The 25,440-nt window shown below is 25.5% G+C and overlaps 1 protein-coding gene across 1 annotated transcript; it reads left to right on the top strand.

The window, feature by feature from the left end:
- Window positions 1-449: 449 nt before the first annotated feature.
- LOC107436108 (uncharacterized) lies at window positions 450-25,263 on the top strand. Its single transcript, XM_016047684.4, has 5 exons — window positions 450-820; window positions 7,728-7,883; window positions 19,327-19,418; window positions 21,987-22,204; window positions 25,037-25,263. Exons 1-5 carry the CDS (start codon window positions 668-670, stop codon window positions 25,174-25,176), a joined length of 759 nt encoding a protein of 252 aa, XP_015903170.2. The 5' UTR covers window positions 450-667; the 3' UTR covers window positions 25,177-25,263.
- The last annotated feature ends 177 nt before the right edge of the window (window positions 25,264-25,440 follow it).

The following is a 25,440-nucleotide window of genomic DNA, read 5'->3' as shown; positions in this document are numbered from 1 at the left end:
ATTTAAAAAAAAAAAAAAAAAAAAAAAAAGAAGAAAAAAATTTATTTGAAGCATTTTACGGTATGTATTTAGATTTTGACATATTTTTTCGATTATTTTCTTTAAAATGTTTTCTATAATTTTAACGATTTAAAAATTAATTTTACGCTTGTAACTGAAATTCAAAATTTGTTCCGTTTTTTTAAAATTTATTTATTTATACTATTCTTAATTTTCGTATCGAAAGGAATAATTATTTTCGACGAACTTTTTCCTCTTTTTAAATCTCTACTCTATTTTTAGTTTTTTGACTGAGCAACAGAAGTAGAAGAACACGTTAATATAAATCAGTTCAAAGATATTTTCAAAAAAACCGCGAAATCTTGTTTATTATTTGGCGAAATAATTCTACAGATTTGGCAACTTGTAAGGACCCGGATGTTGCAAGTCGTGCCAAGCCGCCGCATTGTTGTATATTTTCAAATACGTTTGCTTGCGCTTGCGTTATTTCGCGGCAAAATCTCTTTGCTAGAGCAACTGTAATAGAGTTTTCTTCAAATTTGAATTAAAGTTTACATATTAGTAAACTTCTTAATCAAAAGCTTTATATTATTTTTTGTTTTAAAAGTTAAATTTTCTTTTTTTTATTTTAATATATAAGGAAAGATTTTTCCTTACCAGAAAAATAATGGAGTTTAATATGTATCCTTTGCACAAAGCATGCAAAGATGGTGATGTACCAAGTATTACTAATTTGCTTAATTCCAATAAATATCTTTTAGTTGTTGAAGATCCATTAAAGAATTGGTCTGCTGTTCATTGGGCGGCTTATTCTGGTCATGTGAGTCTTTTGTGTTTTGTATTTATATGTAAATATGTTCAATATTTCCTACACGGAGCCTTAAAAAAGCAAATTTATAAAATTAGAACCTTAAAGATATTATTCAAGCACGTTTTTTCTCCTGCTGAATTTAATATTCTAATTCAAGTATATATTTTTTATCTTTAACTATTTAACGTTGGTTGTTGAATTAAACCAGTGCATGTTAAACAGACATTATATTTTGCAAATTTTAACTTGCTTTCGTAATTTTAATATTTGTGGGAAAAAACTTCTCCATCTTAAACGTTTTAGCCTTATCAGAAACAAATATTTTTGATGTTTTAAAACTTGAGTTTTGTAAAACTGTATGTATTTATCAAATGTCTTTTATATGTGTTCAGTTAGAATGATAAATCTTGCATTTTTTTTAAAATCAGAATCAATGTATTTATAAATAACAAAAATTGCTATAATTTTCTATAATGAATAATTGTTCAGGCTATGTAGCACATAGTATATATGTCTTATCTCAGAAAGTTTTGTTACATATGGTCTAAATTTCTTATAGGAGTAAATTTTTAAAATTTCCACAATCTTATTTTCTTACTTATTGGTAAAATGTTTTATTTTTTTTATAGGTATATTTTCTCTGATCTACAAATATATCTTTGAGAAAAATTTGAAACTAATGTAAATTCTTGCTTACTTCTAAGTTTTATATTGATGTTATACCTTTACTTATTAAAGAATGAGTATTTCTAAATTGACGTCAGCCTTTATAATTAGGACTTAATGAATATTTCATTTATAAACAATATTTTTATATCATATCTATCAAAATATATTTATAAATTATGCTATTCCAAAAATGAACTAATTAGTGTTACTAGTGCTGATCTGTAATGATACTTTACTTTACGTATTTTATGTTTTAAATTCAATAAAGGAAAAGATAGTTAGAATGTGACATGATGAAAATAATATTAACTTCATTCATGAAGAAGTAACATTTCAAAATTAAGTCAAAAAATTTCTAAATAGTAAAATATGATGATTATGTTTGATGCTTAACTTTTTTCTCTATTCTATGCTATTAAGAAATTACTTTGCCAGGCAATTTGCAATTTTTTTAAAGAAATTTTAGCAATTTGATGTAATTTAAAATTACGCTTTTTTTTTCTCCAATAAAATGATTTAGTATAAGTATTGCTTAAAATAAATTATTCAAGATGTATGCATACAAAAAAAAATGCATTTTTAATAAATATATGTTTTTATTATTATGATTCTATTACAACTTTACAGCTTTTTCTTTAATTCTAATCTAATTGTTTTTGTATCACAAAAGAATATAAGCATATTTAGGAAAGTTTTAAAATTTGATAGGCAACTTTAAAATTAGAAATTAAAAAGATTTCATGTTTTTCTACAAGAAAAATGTATTTGTGAATCAAACTTTAAAGTTTATGATAGGTTTACATATTAGCTAGATCAGAGTTTCTTAAACTGTAGCTACGGACCCCAATTAGGGTCAAGGGACTTACAGCAAGGAACACAAAATTTTTTTAACTTACTATAATAATTTTACAATTGTGAAATATTTTTATACAATGTATCTAAAAATAGATTACGGCAACACAGACAAAAAAAAAAAAAAAAAAACTAACACATTTCAACACGTTTTTATTATTATATGACACTTTTCAGTTTTTTACTCATTTTAAATTTACACATTCTTCTATGTCTTAAAATTAAAGACTTAAAACTGCAATAGTATTTTACAGTTCCTGTGAAGAAATTGAAAGTTTTACTTACACGTTTATCGGTTTTGCTTATGAGATTCAACGAAATTTTGGTAAATATTATGGGGTCAAACTAACAGGTGTTGTAACAAAATTTAAGAGACCCTGTGCTAGAACCAAGATGGGTGCTGTGGCCTTCAGGTGTGCAGAAAAGACTTATAATAGGGAAGTCTAGGGGATATCTAGGGGTGTTAAGAACTTCTAGAGCACTGTTTGCATACTGTAGATGAAGTTAAAATAAAATACATATTATAAATTCATCAATTTTTTAATTTATTGTCAAAGAATTATTTGCTTTTTAACTCAGAGTATAATGTTTATTATTAAAGCAGTCCTGTTATTTAAAGTGCTTATCTTTTTTGTAAAAAAAGTTTTTAATTCACAAAATACTATAATTAAATTACCCACTTAATTGATTTTAAAATGGCAATAAAAATCATAAACGACTTTACTAAATTTCCATTATTGTTCATGAAAAAAATATTTAATTAAACATTTCGTTTAAGTTGCTAAGTGTCTTATTTTTATGCATACACAATTAAAATTTTTGCATTTGATCTGTTTTTATCCAAATTAGTATAATAAAAAGAGTTTCTAATTAAAAATACTTTGGTGGTTTGTTTACATCCTTTTTTTTTTCTTCTTTTTTTTAAGGGGGCATTAAAAATTTTTTGACTGGCAGATTAGGCAGTGATTCAGAAAAGGCTGGGAACCTATGATCAAAAATAATAAATTTATTACAACAATAACTTATTAAATTGTTTTTAGATATTTTTTTAAATAACAAAAAGACACAGTTTTATGTTTTCATAGGAAATTTTCTAAACGTGATTTAAATTTTCCTTATCAACACGCGTTACATTTATATTAACTCTAACAACAGTATATTATAAGATAAGTTATAATCTGGAGTTTCTTTACTATTACAACTTTTTTTTTTGTTCCTTTGAATCTTCCCAAATTTTTACAGCAAAAACGAACTCTTTCACGAATTATTGTTTTTATAAAAATGACCCTCTGGACTAATTTCTTTTGAAAAACATAGTCTATAATGTCTTTATTTCATAATTTTCAACTTACAATTGCTTGAATGACTGTTTTTTTCTCCTCATCACAAAATATATTGCAGCATACTTAAAAAAATCAGGCTAGAAAAATTAGAAAATAATTCGACAGTAATTTTAACATCTGCAGTTCATTAACATCTGCAGTAATTTTAAATGCAGAAATTTATTAGATTTTTCACGAAATCGGAACACCCTTTTTTACAAAAATACCTACTCTTTTTCTTTTTTTTTTAAAAAAAAAGGTTTCGTATGAATTTGTTTGTTTTCAATTTTTCACAAAAAATCTGAAGTAACGTGACTCTGTAATGAGGAATAGGTTCTGCTTGAATAACTTCGATTGAAGAGGGTACCATGGTGTGTCGTAATCGAAACACACCGCGGAACCTTGTACTATATTGGAAAAGTGAAAAATTCACATTCCCGATTTTTTATTGTTAAATGTAGTTTAGATAAACATTTAATTGGATAATAAAAATTCAGAATGTGCGTTCTCATATTTCTTGTTTCTCTATTCTCCCTTGTCACAAACTCACAATTTCAGGAGCCCTCTCCTACCCCTTCAAGAGCGTCCAAATAATTTTGAAACATTAAAAAAGAGGGGTATTTTTTCTGCTCTGCTGATTACCAAGGATGAACTTTTTTCTAAAAATACGGCCGTGTGAAAAAGTAAAATTGAGATTTTTAGTTTCATTTAAAAATTAAAAACTATTTTCGTTTTGGTTTTATCTAGCTTTTATTTTTCAAAAAAAGATAATCCTTTTATAGGAGTTTTTATTAATAACGCTGTAATTAGAGCAATTCTAATAGACTTTAATCTTTACTTTTTCTTGAAAATACGATATAGGAAAACTGAAATGCTTAACTTTAAAATTTTCTTTCAAGAATTAAGACCGATTTTTATTTTTTCTGTTTTACTCTTGTATATGATCTTTTTTTCTCTCTCTTTTTTTTTTTTTAAAAAAAAAAAAAAATTATGGGCGTTTATATGAAAGCGTTTCTGTAAAACATTATCTCTTTTAAAGCTTCGTATATCATTTTTCCAGCGAAATACTATTTTTAGCGATAAGGTTTTGTTTTAAGGATATGTTTTTTTCTATTTCTCTTTTTTTCCGACTTTAATTTAATTATTGTTAGTATTTTTAATTTAAATTATCTTTAAAATTTTTAATTATCGTAAACATTTCTGTTAATATTTTTGCATTTACTGCATACCTACAATGCAGCTAAGTTTTGATTATTTTTCAATAATGGTGAAGCTTATTAATGTATAAAACATAATATTTATTAATGAATTTTTAAAAAATGCTATCCGGCCTATTTTTTTTTTTTTTTTTTTTTTTTTTTTTTTTTTTTTTTTTTTTGACTGAGTATCCAGTATTGGGCTGAATCACTATTCATTACACCCCTAATAATAATAATAAATCTACTGAAAGACTCCAGTGTGTTAGCAGACAGTGTCCCCTGATGAAGTGCTGTTTTTGCTAACATACATATCTTTAAAATTTCGTTATGCATCGTGGTTTTTAACTTTTTATTTAAATTGTTTAATAATAAATCAGTTCATCCGATTAGTTATGGATTTCGACGAAACTCTTGTTGTTCTATTGATCAAAGTACTATTTGATTTTGTTCGCTTTGTCATCAAAATATTATAATGTCCTATTATTAATACTCTTTTGTAATACAAAAAGACTTATTTCTAGCATAGAACAAAAAATTGAGTATTTTAAGATAATTTTGTTAACATACCCGTATTATTTTTTATATATTTTTATTAAGCTTTTTGTTTATCAAAAAAGTCTAGCCAATATTTATTTTAGGGCAAGCGTTTTGTTAGCAAACACGAACACGCCTCTTCATTATTTTACAATGGAGCAAAAACTTCAGTTTTTGTGACTTCTCCTGAAAATACGGAAGTAGTCGTTAATCTAGTTTCTAGTTATTTTCGGTTAAATGAAAACATCATTACGTGGGTTAAAAAAAAAGAAAGAAAAAATGTGAAATATTGTTTCTTTGTGCTTTCTGCTCTAGTGAAGACGACTGGTGAAGCTGACCCGTGTAGAAAGTGTGGGTGCAACGTTCGCCCTCTACATCTCCATTCTCGTCTTGCTACTTTCTGTGATCAGCTTTTTGATGACGATAATGATACCAGCAGTTTTTTCTGAGTTCAGCATTGTGTTGTTACCTTTTATTTTCCATTGCACAGCGATTTCGTTTACCATTACATCAAAAATCGTTGAGGGAATGCAAAAAAAAGTTATGAATCGTCATTTTCCATCGCGGAAAAAAAGAATTTGGAAGCCATCAGTTTTAAGTTGCTAAAATTAAACCTTACCTTATAAATAAAATAATTAAGTAAAAACAATTTCTAATGCTAGAAAAAAAAACACGAGAACAAGTTTAAAGCAATCATTGTGATTTCAGCTGGGACTACAGAAGAATATAAATGGGAGATTTGTGTAATCGTTTAGATAGTTTGTTCTGAAAGAGACATTCACAAAGATGGTTTTGAAAGGACGTATATTTTCCAATCCTCATTGCTGAAAACTGAATAGTATGTCAGTGCTCAAAATAAAATAAAGTATTTAATAAGAAAAAAATAAAAGTTTAAAAAAAGTTTTTAAACAAAGATTCAAAAGATAATGATTAATTGATGATATTTTATATAGTTAAGTTATTAATTGATGAATCTAATTATTATTGAAAAAAATCTGTAACTGTAAAAATTAAGAAAAAAGATGCTCTTAATTTTTGTAATATATAATGAATCAGCTAATAGAATTTTCAGAAAATGTCTAATGATTGTAAAATGAAAGTTATAATGCCAAAAATAAGTAAGATGTTTAGAAATTGCAAAATTCTACACGAAATAGTAATAAAAAAACATTTGCTCTTTGAATGATGCCTAAAAAAAACCTATAACGATAGCTAGAAAAAATGGATGTCACTTACAAAAAAAAACACGCATTTTAAGCGATGTTTAGAGAACTAAAACAAAAGCCAGAAAAAAGTCCTCAAAATAAATATAAAAAAAAGACATTATTTTTTTTTCTTTCTTTTTTTTTTTTTTTTTTTTTTTATTGATTTTGCAGATTTAAAAAAAAAAAAAAAAATTCCGTTTTAAATGTTTTAAAAACTAAGATGAGAGCCAGAAAAAAAAAGATATGTTTTAAAAATAGCACACGAATGATATATTTTCTTTAAAAAAAAAAATTCTTTGATGTTTCAAAATGCCTTACTTTGATTCTTTATTCTAAATAATTTTTTGATGCCTTACGATGTTTTAAAAACTAAAAGGATGGCCAGAAAAATAAAAAAAAGATGTCTTTTGGACAAAAATAGAAAGAAGGCAAAAAAATGGCACTTTAAATGTTTTAAAAATTAAAACTGGAGCTAGAAAATAATAGAAAATGCAGGTGATATTTTTAATTTTATTTTAATAAAAAGTATTTTAAAAATTGTTTTAAAAACTATGAGCCAGCAAAAAACAGTCTTAGACTAAAATAGAAAGGAGGCAATTAATTTCCTTTTTGTTTTCTTTTTTGTTAATCATCTATTAGTGTGCAATAACTAATATTTTATTTATTGATATACTTACCATGACTTTCAAAACAAGTGGAATTATATTTGTACAATAAAGGGTTTTAATAACTAACTAATTGTGCTTTCGAAGTCCTTATGTTTTTTACATTTGTTTTAAAATTTTTTTTTCTTTTTCCTGATGGACACATTAATTTTTATTTTCATCCCTTCTAGATTGTTTGTGTGTGCTATGCTTATGAAAGTAGGGGATATATAGATAAGATTACTCTATCAGCTGCATTTTCTAAATGTAGAGAAGAAAAAAAAAACACTTATTAAATAATGATTATTATCTTAAAGTTTAAAACTTCAAAATATTAACAAAATTCTTATGAAATAAAATAAAACTAAAGAGAAAAAATGTCAGAGATTTTTTTTTTTTAAGCAAATAGCATAAATATTTTGTTATTTAGTTTGTGATTATCCAGTTTTTGAACAATGCAAAATTAGTAATGGATAATATATTTTTTTTAGTTGGACTGCTTAAGGCAAGTTGTGTCATATGAACCCAATGTTATTAATATGCAATCATCAACAACATTCCAGACACCTCTGCATTGTGCAGCTGAAGGTGGACATCCACACTGTGTTTTATGGCTGTTGCAGGCTGGTCTCAATTCTGCAGTCAAAGTATGTCTTTTAATTTGATAAGCAATTTGCATCATAAATAGTTTATATAGGGTGTTCTCTAATCACTCTCCTTAATGTATATTTTAGAATTCTTGCCAAAAATAAAGTAAATATTATAGGCAGCATTTTAGTTTTCATGGGTAAGATCATGATATTAAAATCCTAAGAATGATAATCAGAGTCGGAGAAAAACAATATTAAAAAGGTGAAAACTAGTTTGATGAAAAGCGATGAAGCATACCTATTGTAAATACTTTCAGTTTTATATGAGAATCGAACTAGTCATGATATTTTTAAATGTACCTTGGAATAATTTTAATGATATTTTTAAATGTACCTTGGAATAATTTTAATGATATTTTTTCCTCTCCTATAAATTAATTTTGTTAACCTCAATATGTACATATTAATACAGTACAGAACCCATTAACCGGAAATCAGAAAACCAAAAAACCGGAACGAAATTCCATAAATTTTCCCACCATTTTAAAAAAAAATATTTTTTTTCCTCATGAGATTTTAGGATTTTTCTTTCTTTTGAAAGATGTTTACCTTACCATCATTTTGGAAATAATCATTAGTGCATTACTCCATCGTTTTTTCTTCTTTTTAAGATTATTCCCCCCCCCCAATTTTTTTTTAGTTTGGTTTTACCAAAAAAAAAAAAAAAAAAACGGCTTTTTGTAGCGATTCAGAAAACCTGAAAAATCAGTTATCCGGAATAGCGATGGTCCCGATCGTTCCGGATAATCGGTTCCCTACTGTATATCGGTGTTATTTATGTTTTTGTTACTCCATTTTTGGGAAGATTCTAAAAATATATATTTGAGGTGAAATTTACACAACACCCTATATTTAATAACTGCATTCATTCTGCTGTTTCCCTCCCCCCTTGAAAACCGGCGAGAAATATATAATTGGTTTGATGTGCTATTTATTTTATTAGGTTGTAGCTTTTTATCTTTAGGCATTATTAGCTAATATGATATTTTTCACTGTTATATTTTTTCCAAATTTCATCTCTTAGTATTGTTAAAAGCCATTTGCAGAAAAAACTGAAGTATTTTGATGCAAGAATTTTTGCTTATTCAGTGATTTTCTGTTTTCAAATTCTAAATTACACCAAAAGCAAATTTTTTGGCTTAAGCCTTCATGCTGTATTTTAAACACAATTTTGCTGATTTAACCAAATAAAATTTAACCATAGCTTCACATGTAATACTCGTACAATCATGTGTAATTTACTTCAAAAAAAAAAATTCTTAAGAGTGTTATTTTACACTTTTCTTTCCGAATTGAGGAGTTAGCACATTTTAAACATAAGTAAATAGGAAATAAATAAATATTATTTTTGATTTTGAAAGATTTTCTCTTGTCTTTTTAAGTATTTTTTTTTTTTTTTGCAATTCAATATTTTTTATTGAATTGCTAGAGCAGAAAGAATGCTGTTACAAATTACATTGTTGTAAATATGACATATTTCACTAATTGTAATTATGCAAAATTTAATTTCTTAGTCTAGAACTTGAAATTTGATATTGGTTCTGAAATTTTCAAGTAATTTATTCATCAATTTTACTTTTCAATGGAAGCTATTAGTGAAATATGTACATTTTACATGTTTCCTCCCCATAATTTTTTAAATTAATTTAGTAATAGTAGTTATTTCTTTATTTTAATTTAAAATCTTTTCTTTACTGCTTTGCATGAAGAAAATATAATTTGATTTCTTGAGGTTTTTTATTTTTTTCTCATTTGTTAAAGGCATATTTTATAGTGTTTATACTGCGCTTCTTAATTAAACAAATTGTATATATAAGTATGTTGAACAAATTTAAATGCCTGAAATTCAAGACTACCTAAAAAAAATCATAACGTTCATCTAGAGAACATTAAAAATAATCTAAAAGAATAAGTTTATTAAATAAATCTAAAAGAATAAGCTTATTGTATTCATTTTTTATTGCTTGATATACATACAGGAAATTTTTATAATTATTTAAAAACTTATATCTAGCTGCAATTACAACTGCAACTAGCAAGGTAATCTTCTGCATTCAACAACCAGTTAGTTACTACATAATTGAGAATTATAAAGATTGCCTTTAATTTACGTTAAATTAAACTTAGAGATAGGGAGGCATTGGCCCACATTGGGCTGTCTGTCCAACTATGATGATGAAACTTAGAGATATGTTGGGATTTTTTTCCCTTTGAAATTGGCTATTTGGTCTTTTACTTTTTATCAGCAAGACTTTTGCTAGGTTGATTTCAACAGCAACATTAGTCAAAATGTAACAAATTTTAAAAACTGAGCTGCGGATAGAGCTTTTGCATTAAATGAGGTGACGTAGGTTTGAATCCCATCAATGACTGGTTGATATGAATTTTACACTTAGCTCGCTGCGTGCAGTGTTGACTGCTCTCACAATGCTGACATAAAATATCCTTTGTGGTAGACGGATCATGGCTAGGGTTCCCTTGCTGTCTGGCCATAGGAGACTTTTGTGGTTTTCCTCTCTGTGTGCGCAAATGCGAGTTAGTTCAATCAAAATGTCCTCCACGATGGCTAGTTTCTCTCAATGCTTGATTCAGGAGTTCCCTTGTCTTCTGTGTTGTATTCAAAAGAACAAGGCTACGGAGTTGAACTTTGAAAGTTGTAAACCCAGATAGGATTTCAACATGGGTTATAGAAAATTTGTTTTTAAATCTTTCATATTCTAAATAAATATTTCAATATCTGAAAATTTTAGTTAGTTTTTTTAAGTTTTATTATATATTTTATTCATTACGCCTCTGTCCTCAAGAAATCAAATTATGCAGTAGATTAAGTAACTATTTAAGTCTTGTTTAATGCATGAAAATAATTAAATTTCATATTCATTTTGCTGCAATCAGTTCATATATAAAAGTAATTTAAGTTTATTGTGATTATTTTATTGTTAACATTTTATTCACATTTTAAAATTTGTTTCATACTGTTCACTATCAATAATTTCATTATTGACACTTATTTATATATTTTCAAAACTATTCAAATTATTAAAATAAATGTTTCGACATATTATTATTTTTTTTACATCATTATTTTTGATAAAATAATTTTTTATTAATGAAATTGTATCTCTTTCTTTTAAATCTAAAAGTCTTTTTAGTTGTTTAATTTATTTATTTTAAATTATTTAAATAAATTATCAACTTTTATTTGGATTAAGAATTACTTTAATGTTAAATTATTATTTATGTTTTTCTAGTAAGTACCAATTACGGTTTCTCTCTATTATTCTGCCCGGGACTTAGGGTGAAACTTTATTTAATACTGCTATCTGTAACTGTATATGTGTCTCATCTTAAATAAAATGAAAGTCAAATGTTATAATAGTTCTCTTAAAGTATTTTGACTTAAGAACATTTTTATTATCTGCTACTTGTTTTATATTCTCTTAGCCATTGAGCTCATTTGTAGCTAATTGTATTACAATGGATTGAAAATAATTGATTTCATTTAAATATCTTGTTTAAATTAGTTTTTGATCAAGAAATAGAAAACTCTCTTGATACTTGAGTAATTATTATCTAGATAAACAACTAAAGTATCATACAAGTCGCTTTATCTTTCTTTGTGGTTTTCTACTTATCTATTGAATAAATTGTATTTCTGTCACTCAGTGCATTTAATCGATGCTTGGGTCTTTTTAATATTGATGCCAAAAGTTGAGATTGTTAGGAATCTACTACTGTATATTAATTTTTATGCCAGCAAAAACATGCAATTTCATGCAGTTGTCATTTGTGGACTCACTTTAAATTCAGTGATGCAAGAATATGTTTCAGGTGTTACACTCGTTGGAGTCAGTAAAGATGTTGTTACGAAGGACTTCATTAGTTATTTGCAGTAAATGCTCAGAAAAGTAGAACCAAAAATTGCAAGATCACTCTAACATTATTCTTTTAAAACTTAAATGAAATAGGAAGTTAATATAAAATTTAATATTTATACAAATAATTAAGAAAATATGCTCTAATTTAAATTAAAAAGTTTTATCTAAAGAAATATTTTGCAATTATATTATTGTCAAGAATTTATTGATAGTGTGCTGTTTGAAATATGTATATTTTACCTTGCACCTTTGCAAATTCTTGCACCTTTAAATAACTTCTTTGCTGCATATACAGATTGAGTGAATTAAATTGTTTTCTTATAATTTCGCTATTTATTTGAAAAGGAATTTTTAAACTATTTTATGAATAATTCATGAAATAATTTTTTTTTTTTAACGTTTTTACGTTTTAAGTTAATTTATATCAGGATTATTAAGTTAATTTATATCAGGATTATGATTCTGCTATTTGGATCAGGAAAAAATTTATTTTTATTTTTAAAATGTTTCATTTTTGATTAGAATTTAAAGAATGCATGACTTTATTTTTATCTGAATTTAAAAATTCTACATAATTTAAATTATCTCTATAAAATTTAATTTTGCAAGTAAGCATTGGTATTAAAAAATTTGTATCAGAGTATTGAATTTTGTTTCAACATCACTTTAAACAATTCCAAAGAATTTAATTTGTATATTGGCAAAGAAGTTATAATTTATGTATATTTATTTGTTTTGCTTGAATGTGATAATTTATTAGATTTTTATAGGATGTTTAACATCGAATTCAACTTCTACTATTTAACATTGAGATTCTTGAATATTTTATTCTTATGGGGGTCTTTCTTCAAAAGTATGTAAAAGTTTTGGTTTATTGAACAAATCAATACAAAGGATACTAAAAAAAAAAAAAATTTTGACCTTGAGAGGTACAATTCCTATCCTGCTTTTGTTACATTTTATTTTACTATTTCAATTTTTAAATAAATTATATCTGTGTGAGTTTATAAGCAGTAAATCGATTGCTAGATTTATCAACTACATCCATTTTTAAAGATTTATTTAAAACAAGCTCCCAAAATCTTCTATAAAGTAGCAAAAAGTCTTAAAAATTACTTAAAATGGTTAAATATACTATTTTAAAACTTTCCCTAAATTAAGCTACTTCTTAATGCATTCAAAATCTGGCAACCAATTGCTTTTTTAATTTGGTAAGAAATATATTTTCTTAAATATTTTGTTTCCTGTCGAAGTTTTATGAGATGAACAAAGAAAATTGTTTTTTCAGAGTTTTCAATACATAAGAATTTACAATAAAAATTTGAGAACATGCTGAAGCATAAAAGGATATATCCTTAAGTTTTATGAACATGTTTTGTGAATGAAAGATAATAACCAGCATTTTGCAGAAATCAACACTTAATACAGTTATTATATTTTGTGTAAAATTTTTTTTTAAAAAGTGACATGTTTTCTTTAAAAATAACTTGAAAATAAAAGTCAGTTTCGTTATCTGAATGAAAAAGAAAATCGATTTGATCTAGAAATAATAAAAGGTGAGGAGGAGTTTCAATGATAAATTAACCTGCAGTTCAAATCAAGTGAAGATTATAAATTTTTTTAAAAATCCATGACGTAAACTATTCAGAAAAGTTGTTTAAGAAGTTTTTTTGAATAAAAAAACATTGTTAGATTTTAAAAAGGATTGGTTTTAAACTTTGTATTAAGCAAAGATGTAAGTTGTTATTAAAAAAAAATTACAATTTGTTACTTCCATCCTTATATTATGGATTAACAGTAATAAAAACTTATTCATATTTATTATTATTAAAATGGCGTCATATTATAAACTCCTAGTGAACTGCAGTTATCAAAAGAAAGTATTTTTATATTAGAAAAGTACACTTGAAAAAAGTGCTCTTTTTTTGTACCTGGTGGAGGATAACCAGTAATTAGTTTATTTATGAGTAAAAACTATTTCGTGAGGTAAAAACTGAAGTAGGAAGACATTTTAAAGTTTGGAAATGATGTAAAGAAGTTAGATAAAAAAAATTGATACACGTAAGCCATAAAAATTGTTTATATTATAGAGAAGACAAGTAAACAATGAAGTCAATAAATTATGAAGAGCAAGAATTTGTGAAGCTGAAAAGAAAAAAAAAGAAGGAAAAAAAGAATTTTACCACCACTGAAAGAAAAAAAAGAATTTTTCCACCACTGAAACCTAAAATAAGAATAGTTACATAAATTGTATTCCAAGTCTTGTAGGTCTCAATGAAATAATTTTTATTTCTAATAGAATATCATTCGAAGAAAGACATGTCCAAACATAAGCTTGTCATCTCATATCATAATTTAAAGTGAAAGTTATAAATAAGTTGCATTCATATATATATATAGTTCAATTTCTGCACTGCAGAATACTTGATTAATCCTTAATACACGTAAATAATATGAAATATTTTTTGCTGTCGAAAGGCTATGAAGTAATATTAAATGGCCTAAAAAGTGTCAGCATTTGCTCAACTGCTTTGCTTTTAATTTGTATGCTTGCAATTAGTAAACTACCATAATAACAAAATACTGAAAAAAATGCAAGCTGGAAATATTAGGAATTTTATTTTGTTTTTATATTAAGAAATGTATTGATAAGATAAAGAAAATATTACATAAAAATGGAAATGTATCAATAAGATGAAGTGAAAAAGAAAATTGGATGGTTAAGAAAGTGATGATAAAATAGAGTAGAAACAATTGGAATATTAATAAATGTATTGATAAGATAGATGTAGTTGAAAATGCGTAAAATGTAAGATGAAATAAACAAATAGAAAAACAGTATTCGTGTATGAAATATGAAAGCTGAATTACTCTGGAAATTATGCCAACTGTTAAGTAGTTGAATGTTTGAAACTTTTAGCAAACAATTGTTTTTAAAGGAAGGAAATTTTAACAAGAATTGTTGTCGATATCTTAACAATAATGTAAGTAAAACAAATTTGAATTCATCTATCAGGATATTACGCTTTAATGAAAGTTACCACTAAGTTTTGTTTTGTTTCTTATTCATTTTCCACTTTGTAGGTTCTCCTATTTAGTTTATAAAACTTTAATTTTGAAATTTTCGTGAGCATGTTAACCTTCTGTTATTAAATAATGACCTATCCTAAATTTTTCAGCTAAAAATAGCTTGCAGTTAGAATATCCAGCCTGGCGTTCAAATTCTGGTGATGGATGAAAAAATAAAAATAAAGATCTTCATTTGCATATAGCAGGCATGGTGCCTAGGGTGTTAAAGATTGTTTTGTTTGAATCTCCTTGGCTTCCCGGTAAGGGACCATGGATTACAGTTGCAACATAGAAATTAATTATTTTTGAAGTAATAATGTTGGGTTTTAAATTATCCCCTTGCAGTGTTAGGAAAATATTTACCAAAAAGCATTTTTTCTCTTAAATTCTTCATTCAAACTCAACTTTGTTTCATTTTAATTCTTCATTCAAAATCAACTTCGTTCCATTTTTGCTTTTTTTCTCCAAAATCAGTTTTACTTTATTTTAATTATTCATTCAAAATCAACTTTGTTATACATTTTACTTCGTTCAAAATAAACCTTGTACCTTTTTTACATTATTTTTTTAAAGATAGTTTTGCAGTTTTTTCTTAACTATTTAAAATCAACATTATTTCATTATTATTGCACATGGAATATCATATTGGTTTGATTTTTCGTGAATCCTTTGGATTTTCTCATCTGTTTGGCTAAAAATTTATGCAATTTTACAACTCATTTTATTTCTGAGACCTTTCATGCAGAAATCAAAATTGATTTGCTGATCATAAAATTGGCTCAGTCCAAGTTTTGATCAAATAGTTTAATTTTTAATTTTGAAATGTAGTTTAATTTTACTAGCATTCAAGCAATTGATACAGTTTTTTCATTTGTTGAATTGAAAGCAAACTTTTCTCTCGTTGGATTTGACTTACATTTCTGAACATATTTGCATGTAGTAACTGTTTTAAGTTTTGAAGTCTTAAATTATTCAGTGAAATGTAGTGTTTCTTGAAATTTTGACCTTAATGTACTTATTGAAAAATCTATTTTATATCAATTTTCAAGCATTTCTCAAGGTTGGATTCTTTATATATAGAATATGAATTTCAATAATCTAAGGCTCATTGTGTCAATCCTTTCAAGATGCAATTTGTTTTTTTAATAAGAATTTTACAAAATGTGTATCAATTAAAACATTATGTAAAAAATTACATATGTTTGAATGTCTGCTTTGTTTTGTTAGTGTTTTTTGGCATAAAATTATTTATTTTTTCTGTGAGTTGAATTGATCTGTTAGATCCATTTGCCAATTTAAAATTTTTGAATTTGATTTTTTGGAACAAAAATCTTATCTTACTTGACAACACTGTTTTTAAGTATCTTAATTTTCTGTTCAAAGTTTCTTTAATATCGAGTATATTTCTTTAATATTGAGTTTCTTTAATTCTTTATAATTGCTGAAACAATTCTGAATTTGGATGAATGAATTATAAGAGAATTCATAGTTTTCACTTTAACTGAAGGTTTTTTTTGTCATCGAAGGAAAATTAAATTCATGGGTCGGGAACTCACTTGTGTACTATGTGTTTATTTCTACCTATTGTATTTTATGTCACTTTGTTTCAGCGAAATTTGTTATCTTATTAGTTTTATTTAATATTACTTATTATATTTTATCATGTAATAAGTCTTAATTTGTAATTATGATGTACGTGAAAATATGATTAATTAAAATTGTTGAAAAAGCAGCCTACTTTTTAAAATGAGGGGGCAATATTATGAAGTAGAAATATAGCTTATAAAATTTAAAAAATTAGTAAAAGATTAAACGTAAATATAAGAATTTTTGTGATGAAATACAAAGTAATTTTGTCTTAGCACCGTAGAAAAAAAAGTTTAAAAATTTTTTGAAAAATTATTTTATCGTTAATACTCAGTAGATTATTTTTACCTGCTAATTATGATAGTTTTTAAAAGTTTTTTTTTTACTTTTAGCTGTGTTATGCTTCTTAATAACAATTCTTTTTATTGGCAAGTTAGCATATTATATTAGTTCTGTGCTTTTCTTTTCTTTATTTTGCTTAAAATTACTTTTAAGAATTTATTTAGATCCAGTTTTCATCTGTCCCTGTTTTTAAGTATTATAAGATTTCCGAAATTAATAATTGCTTTATGACTGAATTGATATAATTTTAATTTAGCTTTTGCATATTTCTTGGTTTTTTTCAAGATTACTTATAAAAACCAGTTATACAAATGTTTATTTATTTAATGCTTTTGCATTTCACTCAAATCCATTTTACTGTGAACCAGATTCTTGAATTCATGTCATAGAAATAAAATTTCCGAATTTTTTTTCTCCATATTATCAATTTAAATTATAGCTGATATAGAATAGATGGAGAAGTTTTGGTTATCTATTGAATTATTGAGTTTTTTTTTTTTTTTTTTTTTTGTGTGTTGAGACTTTGATGATCAACAGTGATGACACTAAAAATTAACAAAATTTTAGACTACTTTTAGCAATAAGCTTTTTTTATCTATTGTTAGCAATTAAAAATTAGTACTTAGCTGTTACTGTAAATTTAGTCTGAGGTTAGTTTTGATAATTTATTTCTGTTTGGTTTGCAATTAATTTTAAAGTTTTCTGCTTATTGGAAGCAAATATGCAACATTTAAACATCATCAATTTTAACTCATAGAGATGACAGGTTTCGCTGAAACTTATACACTTTTATGTTGGCATTTTATTATTTGTTATGCATTGAACTTAAGTAGAAACCAAGAACAAGAATGATTTGCTTTAAAAATTCGTTATTAAAAATTTTTCTTCCATTACTAAAAGGATATTTTAATATCACCAATAGCTTAAAAAAATAAAAATATGCTAAAAACATACCTTATCATTTCCCAAAAGTTTAAAATTTGGAGAAAGAAACAATTTAATCTTAAAATTTAAAATCCAAAGCAAAAGCAAAAACATTTTTAATGTAAAAAAAATAAAAGGCAATTACAAATGTAAGCATTACTTTTATTTGCAACCTAAGCATTCTTTTTAATTTTATCTTTTAATCCACTGGTGAGGGCTTAGGTTCAAAGCAAACTCAGTCTGCTAAAAATTAAAAGTGAGTTATTTATTATCTTTAATAAACAGAGTATTTCATAATAAATTTTTTTATATTATCTATAGACTAGCTAGTTTTGAATAATGTGCTTCATATGTAAGGTCTTTACAAATATTAAGTTTTTAAAAATTCACTATGCAATATTTCAGTTTTATACACTGCTGATTTTAAATTTATAATTTCAAAAACCATTGAAGTGGTAGAGGATATTCTGCTTGTCTTTCTGTATTCTCATCAATCTTTTTTTTTAAAAAAAATAAATATATGTAATTTTTTTGATTTTGTCCTGTTCTAAAAATGTCTCTAATATTTCTAAATAAGTAGAATGAAAAAATATAGAGAGAAATTTTTCTTTCAACTCAAATGCTTTATATTTAATTAAAATTAAAGATAAAGGGCAAATTAATTCAATGATTAGAATGTGTATCTGAGCTAAAAGGCAATTTTAATTTGTACTCTTCCCTCCCCTAACTTAAAAAATTCAATACATTTGGAATATATTCTATATGATTATAGTGATTTAATTATTTACCCGATGTTCTATTGGTGATTAATTTACTATTCTGTGAGGAAAAAACTAACATTTATTCGTTATACTTCAAAACTATGTAATATTCATATTTTCTGGATTTCTTTTCTTTCGACTTTTAGTTTGAGAAAATCGTAGTTAATCCTTTAATATTTTAATTTGTTGTGTTTTCTGTTATTAATAGGTAGCTTTGAAATAACAAATTAAAATCATGAAAACTATAATTCTATTTCCTTCATTATGCTCAAAACTGTAGCTTTGATTTATTTAGTTTTCACATATTGAACTGTCATTTCCATCTACAAGTTTCAGTTCAAGTAAATAGCAATTGTAGACTAGTAATTTAATACTGAAAATCATCAATTTATAAAAATTATTATATTTTTAAACCTACCAGATTTATGACTGTTAAATCCAGTTTATTAATAATTTAATTTTTATGATAAACTGTAACTTATGACTAAAACTGTTTGAAATTACTGTAAAATACAAATTTAAAATTCAGGTGTAACTATGTGTTTTCATTCTTAATAGGATTAAATTAATTTTCATTATTATAATTCAATTTTAACTGTTTAATGATTAACTTTAGGTACTATAATTTCATTTTTTAAAATAATTTCTCTTCTAAGTTATTTTTCTTTAACAGAAGTAAATTTTTTTTCAAAATATCAGAATGTTATAAAAGAAATCCAGAAAAGACATTGTGTTAATATAGATTTTTTTTAAAGGATTCGATAAAAATTTAATTTTCTTGGTTTCTACTTGCATATTTTAGAATAAGTATTTGCCTTTTTGGAAATCTTGTATGACTTACATTTTATGTGCATTTATTATAACTAGTGATTTTTTCAGGATAACTTGGGTGAGACTGCATTACATAAAGCTTCCAGGGTAGGAAGTGCAGAATGTGTTGGAATTCTTCTCTCGACTTCATCTAACATAAGGTATTTCAATCTCTACTTCATTAATGTCTTCAAAATCGATGTGATAACTAAAATGAACTCAAATATTTCAAAGAGTTAAAACTTAAATGTTATTGTCATTTCTTTTAGTGTATGAAAGAGGAGGTGCAGTTTTTCTTTTCTTGTATTTTTAGTTAATTTTCACTAATGTAAAATTGTTATTTAAGATGTATTAACTGCTCCAGTTGATCGGATAATTTAATAAATAATCAATATTTTATAAATCTCTAAAAATATAAGTTCTGATCAATGATATTTTCCACAATTTAGTTAGTTGCTTACATCAGAAATTTAAAAAGTGTGTTTCAAAATATATATCCTTAATCATCAGTATCATTACACCTTTTTGCTGAGTTAAGTGAAGATATCAGGAAATAACAAAATAAAGATAGAAAAGAAGTTAATTATGTATAGTTTGCTAAATAAATTATCTTGTAATGAAAGAATAGGAAAACCCAAAATTAGTAGAATAACAAAGTAATTCATACAACTTAATATTAAATGTCTCTGCATAGCTGCTACCATATATTTATGCATATACATGGGTAACTGTATTCCTGGTGTACCCCGGAATTCCAGGTTTTTAGTATCATCCTTCCGGGTCTAAAAACTAAGAGCAGAACATGTGATTTTTCTTCGCGAAACAAAAGCTTATAATTAAACAGAGTTTCACAAGCTAGATTTTAAATTTTAAAAATTTTACTAAATCAGCGACGTTTACATAGATGTAATTCTTCACAATTTGATTATCTTAGTTTGGTGGATTTTTGCCATTTCGGCTATTTGTAGTCTGTTACTATCCCGCTTCATATACTCAAAAAAATTTTTTATTATGAAATTAGATTTATTAAAATCTAATTATTAAAATATAATATCAAACATTGATTTTCATATTTACCTGATTTAATAGTTAGCCAATGCGATTCATATTGATGTGATTTAAACATCCAAAATCTCTATTCATACTCACTCGATTTTTAATACTAGTAAAACCTATGTTTTTTCTTAAATTAGTTATTATAAAGGAGTTATGTTCTTCATTGGTTGTTATTTTAATTATAAATCTTTGTTCAAAAAATTATATTAAACATGCGTGGTTTATAAATTGATTTTGAGTTTTTTCATATTAAATTTTCAGAGTTTTTTACTTTATGTCACAATTACTCCTGGTACACATATATATAAACACTCTTCTAATAATATATTAAAAAAATTTCTTTGAACCTAATATGTCTTAGAAATATCGCATTTGCCATGGCATTATTCTTGCGGAAAACTAAATTTTTTTAAGGTTCATGTCCTTACATTCTTTTTATCAGTGAAGTATGACTATGCATATAAATTTCCATATAGTAAATATATCGAAGAACTTATAAAAGTTTATATTAAAAGATAATTTATTTAATGTTTTAAAATATTGATTTCGTCAAAAGCTGTCATAGGAATATTTTGATAAAACTAGGTATATCTTAATTTATGAGAAACATTTTACCAATCTATAATTTTTAAGCTATTATACATAAATATAGATAAAGGCACCTAAAAGAAGCTACATCATTTAATCACAGATGTTATATATATATATTATTTAAAAAGGAAAAGCCTGTTTACTAATCATGAAATAGGAAGGCAAAAGTTTTTCCATTAATATTTAGATTAAATTTTAATAAAAATTTAACCTAAGAGCCTTTTTGAACTTTGCCAGGCTATTTTTCATTAGAGAAGTAATGCAGGACATGGTCATGATATACAGTAGGGAACCGATTATCCGTAACGATCGGGACCATCGCTATTCTGGATAACTGATTTTTCCGGTTTTCTGAATCGCTGCAAAAAGCCGTTTTTTTTTTATTGCTAACCCAACTAAAAAAAATATTTGAAAATATTCTTAAAACGATGAAGTAATACACTAATGATTATTTCCAAAATGATGGTAAGGTAAACATCGTTCAAAAAAGAAGGAAAAATTCTAAAATCTTATGAGGAAAAAAAAAAATTTTTTTTTAAATGGCGGGAAAATGTACCGAATTTCATTCCGGTTTTCTGATTTCCGTATAACGGGTTCTATACTGTATTTCTATCTATTAACCTAACACTAAGGAATTAGTTATAAAAAAAATTTTGCTATACTGAAATTATCATTTTTCAGATAATGAACATTTTCTATTAGTTTCTTAATATTATTTTTATTCAAGCTTTATTGTAATTTTTTGTGTTTCTGAGAAAAATTATCAGAGAGTTTAAAAATAAATTTTTCTATCTTCAACTAACTGTAGGTTCAAGAACTGTCCTTAATTTTGGGTTTAAAAAATAAATATTTATCCATGTTACTCTCAATGTATACAGAAGACATTTTAAGGTTAAGTATGAAATAAGATAATTAATTCTTGGTTCATAAAGTTCATTTTATATATTCTCAGTAACACAACTAACTGAAGTTCAGCTTGATCAATTTCATTTTTGTTTGAAACTGCTTAACACTCATAATCTTAACTATTTTTCCATTGTTACATGATTTATTATAAAATTGATTCAACTTATCTTTTTCAGTTCACAAAACTACAATGGTCAAACAGCTAGCATGCTTGCTGATGTTAATGGCCATCCCCAAATTGCATCATTCATTCGTCAAAGAGAAATATGTGAAATAAATGGTAATCGAAATAATTGTCTTCTGGGGTCGCTTGCTGTTAGACCTCGTATAAATAGAAAAAGAACAAGAGATATGTGTGACTTTGGCCATTCCTTTAAGCGACAGTGTTCTCATGGTATGCTTTGCATAATTTATCTTAAACTTAATTATAAATATAATTTTATATTTTTTGTAGTGTAAAAAATTAATGTATAATTAAATACTCCAAAATTTGAAGGAGAAAATAAGGTTTTGTCAGTGAAATTTCTGGAGGTTACATGGTGAATCCAAAAAAAGGAATATAGCAACTTAAATTTAATAAACAATCAGTAATTTTTTTGCATCGCTGTTTTTAAAAATTGTTTTATGATAAAAGTTCGTCAATTTAGAAAGAGACTCTGGAAAACATTAAAATGTTCGATGTCTCCATTCAAAATTTTGATCCTTCAGAATTTATCAATTTGTGGTGGAGAGATTCATATGGAAGAAGAGTTCTTCAACAATTCACACATTTCAAAATTTTATTTTTCCTACCCAAATATTTTTACATAAAGTTCTTCATTATGCTTAACTAAATATTGTCATATATTTATCTTATTTTTATTGTTAATTAACTTTTTACAGCTGTAGATTATTTTTAATATAATTTTTAAAAAAATTTAATCCAAACAAAAAAAAAATTTGCAAAAATTGGTTATTAAATGAAAAGGACTTATCGATATTGGTTCACCGACACAATAGGTTTGAGGAAAATGTGGCTACTAAGTTGTTAATCTACTGGCCTCTGACTGACAATTTAAATTCTCAGGTCTACTGGATGTCATATTTATTAAAATTTATTTTTTGATTTCTTTTTCATTTTAAGCATTAAATAACAGTAAAATATGTATTAATAAAATACAGATAATGATATAAATTCAAGTTCTGTTTTTGTTAAGTTGTTGTTAAACAAATATTTTAATTTTTGTCCAATGAATTGTATAATTTGAGTGTCTTATGAAACATATAAAATTGAGGTTAGTAATTAAAAAAAGTTTTTTTTTTAAATGTTTTTTTTTTTTTTTGATAAAAAAATTTTGTGAAAATAAATTTAAAGATAAAGTAATTTAATTTTTTTAAACATAAGTTAGTTGTTGTATCAAAATAATACATATTTAATCTATGTGGAAAAAAGAAAAATTTTAATTTAAATTTTTCTTGAAAACAACTTAAATTTGATAATTAAAGTAATAATAAATTATCATATTTGATAATCGAATCAATGATTATATTTGGTTTTAGAAATTAAACCCTATCAGAACTTCTTCCAGAAATATGTAGTTTAAATAAATTTGAATAAATTAAAAAAATTAAGTCTTCATGTTTTTATTAAATTTGCAATCAAAATGTTATGTAATTAAGGTGAATCTAATTAGCCAGTAAATTTAGTTGTTTCAGTATATTCATATTCTATCTCAATTATTATTTTTTTACCTGATATCTCCCTGCCACTAAGAGTGTTAAATAATAGATACTGTATATTCCGGCGTATAATGCACACTTTTAATACAAAAAATAACATTGGAATTTACGGGTGCACGGTATACGCCGAATATGAAAAATTATAGATTAAAAAACTTTAAATATAGAAAAATAATTTTATTTTAAAGAAATAACATACCTTTACCTATATACTTTATTGATTTTCGTTATTACATATATAGTTCGTTATATTTGTCTTCCGTTATTTCTTCAGGCACGTCATCACAATCTGTTTTGTCTTCATGTGTGTTACCCTCATCCATAAATAAACAGTCATCTTCTGATCCGTCCAGATTATTTGAAATGTTGCATTTTTTGAATGATTTTCTAACCATCTCAGGCCTAATTTCATCCCCATGCTTTTAATAGCCATTCGCACACTGTTTCCAAACTTGCATGACGCATATGTCCTCCTTTCGTAAAGGTTTTCTTGCCCTCCATCATCCAAGTGTTCCACTGTTTTTTTTTTAATTGGCTTTAAATGGTTTGTTTAAGCAGACTTCCAATGGCTGAACTAATGGTGTCAATCCGCTGGGAATAACTGCCATATCGGTGTTACATTCTTTCAACAATTTTTTTGTATTATCTGTAAGGTGGGACAACTCTACCCTCACATACATGCCAAATTCATTTCTTTTATTTTTGCGAAAGATAGGGGAAAAAACTTTTTCTTTACGATTTTGAAGGACCAGATATTGCACATGTACAATCCAAATGTTCGTGCTGTGCTCGTTATACGATATATATCTTAAAGTTAGAAAAAGTATTCGAAATTACGGGTGCGCGTTATGCGCCAGAATATACGGTAACTGCATATTTTAGCTTGTCTTGTAAGTAAATGTAGGATATTGGAGAACAAGTGAAAACAAATTATTGAAATATATTTTGTAGTTTGAACCTTTGCAAACACACAGCATCAACATAACTTTTAACACGTTGCAAATAAAGCCTTTAGTATTAATTTTTTTCAATAAATATAAAACACTATTTCAACCTCTTAACTAATAAATAACAAACAAAAAAAAAAGTCGGAAAATATTTATTTTAAAGAAAAACAGATCAATTAACATTTGTAAATATTACTTCAATGCAGATTTCCCATTGTTAATTACTAGTTGATACCCTTAATAGTACTCTCTTCAGTCTCTGTTATCTAAGATACCTTTTTAATTAAAAAATTGATTTGATACTCCATAACTAATAATTAGTTGTATGAATTTATGTCTAATATTGAAAAAAATGGTACTGAAATCAATGATTTTAGAGGATCAATGACTGCATTGGAATAAGTTTCAATCATCATTACACATGATTTTTCTTTTTTAATTTTATGCCTTCACTTATTAAAAATAAGAAATTAACTTTTAACGAATTTTTCAAACTGCATGTAAATCAGTAAACTTACTATGCTAACATAATTTAATATGAATTTCTCCCCATTTCTTAGATGATGCTGACATTGTTATACCATCTTTACCTGAACATATTACTTCAGGTAGTTTAATGGAACATGAAGATTTATGTGGCTCAGAGTTTCTGTACACAAATTCTTTGTTTGATTTATTAAGAGAGTGTCATGGTTGTTAAAATCTGCTGAACTATTGTTTTGTTTATTATTCTTTATTTAACTCATTGCTTTCATATCTTTTTCACAATAAAATGTTACTCAATTTTTGCAGTTCTTTTATTTATGAAACATCAATATCTTACAATAAAAAAAAAGATCCTATAAGTTTTACATGTTGTGTTTAGAAAATTTCATTTAATGACATAATCAACGATGTAGATTTTTTAATTTAAGTAGGGTTAAGTCTATTTTTTTTTCTCTCTCCAATTTGTGTCTTTACATAT

The sequence above is a fragment of the Parasteatoda tepidariorum genome, chromosome 3 (assembly GCF_982258835.1).
Source record: "Parasteatoda tepidariorum strain Cologne lab strain chromosome 3, Ptep-v5.0, whole genome shotgun sequence".
NCBI classification, from domain to species: domain Eukaryota; kingdom Metazoa; phylum Arthropoda; class Arachnida; order Araneae; family Theridiidae; genus Parasteatoda; species Parasteatoda tepidariorum.
The sequence above is the reverse complement of the archived record's forward strand: the minus strand, read 5'-3'. Positions and strand labels throughout refer to the sequence as shown.

Coding starts and splice junctions, on each gene's coding strand:
- LOC107436108 (XM_016047684.4), top strand. CDS start 668: ATGGAGTTTAATATGTATCCTTTGCACAAAGCATGCAAAGATGGTGAT. Junction 821..7,727: donor GGGCGGCTTATTCTGGTCAT/GTGAGTCTTTTG, acceptor TATTTTTTTTAG/TTGGACTGCTTAAGGCAAGT. Junction 7,884..19,326: donor GTCTCAATTCTGCAGTCAAA/GTATGTCTTTTA, acceptor TGATTTTTTCAG/GATAACTTGGGTGAGACTGC.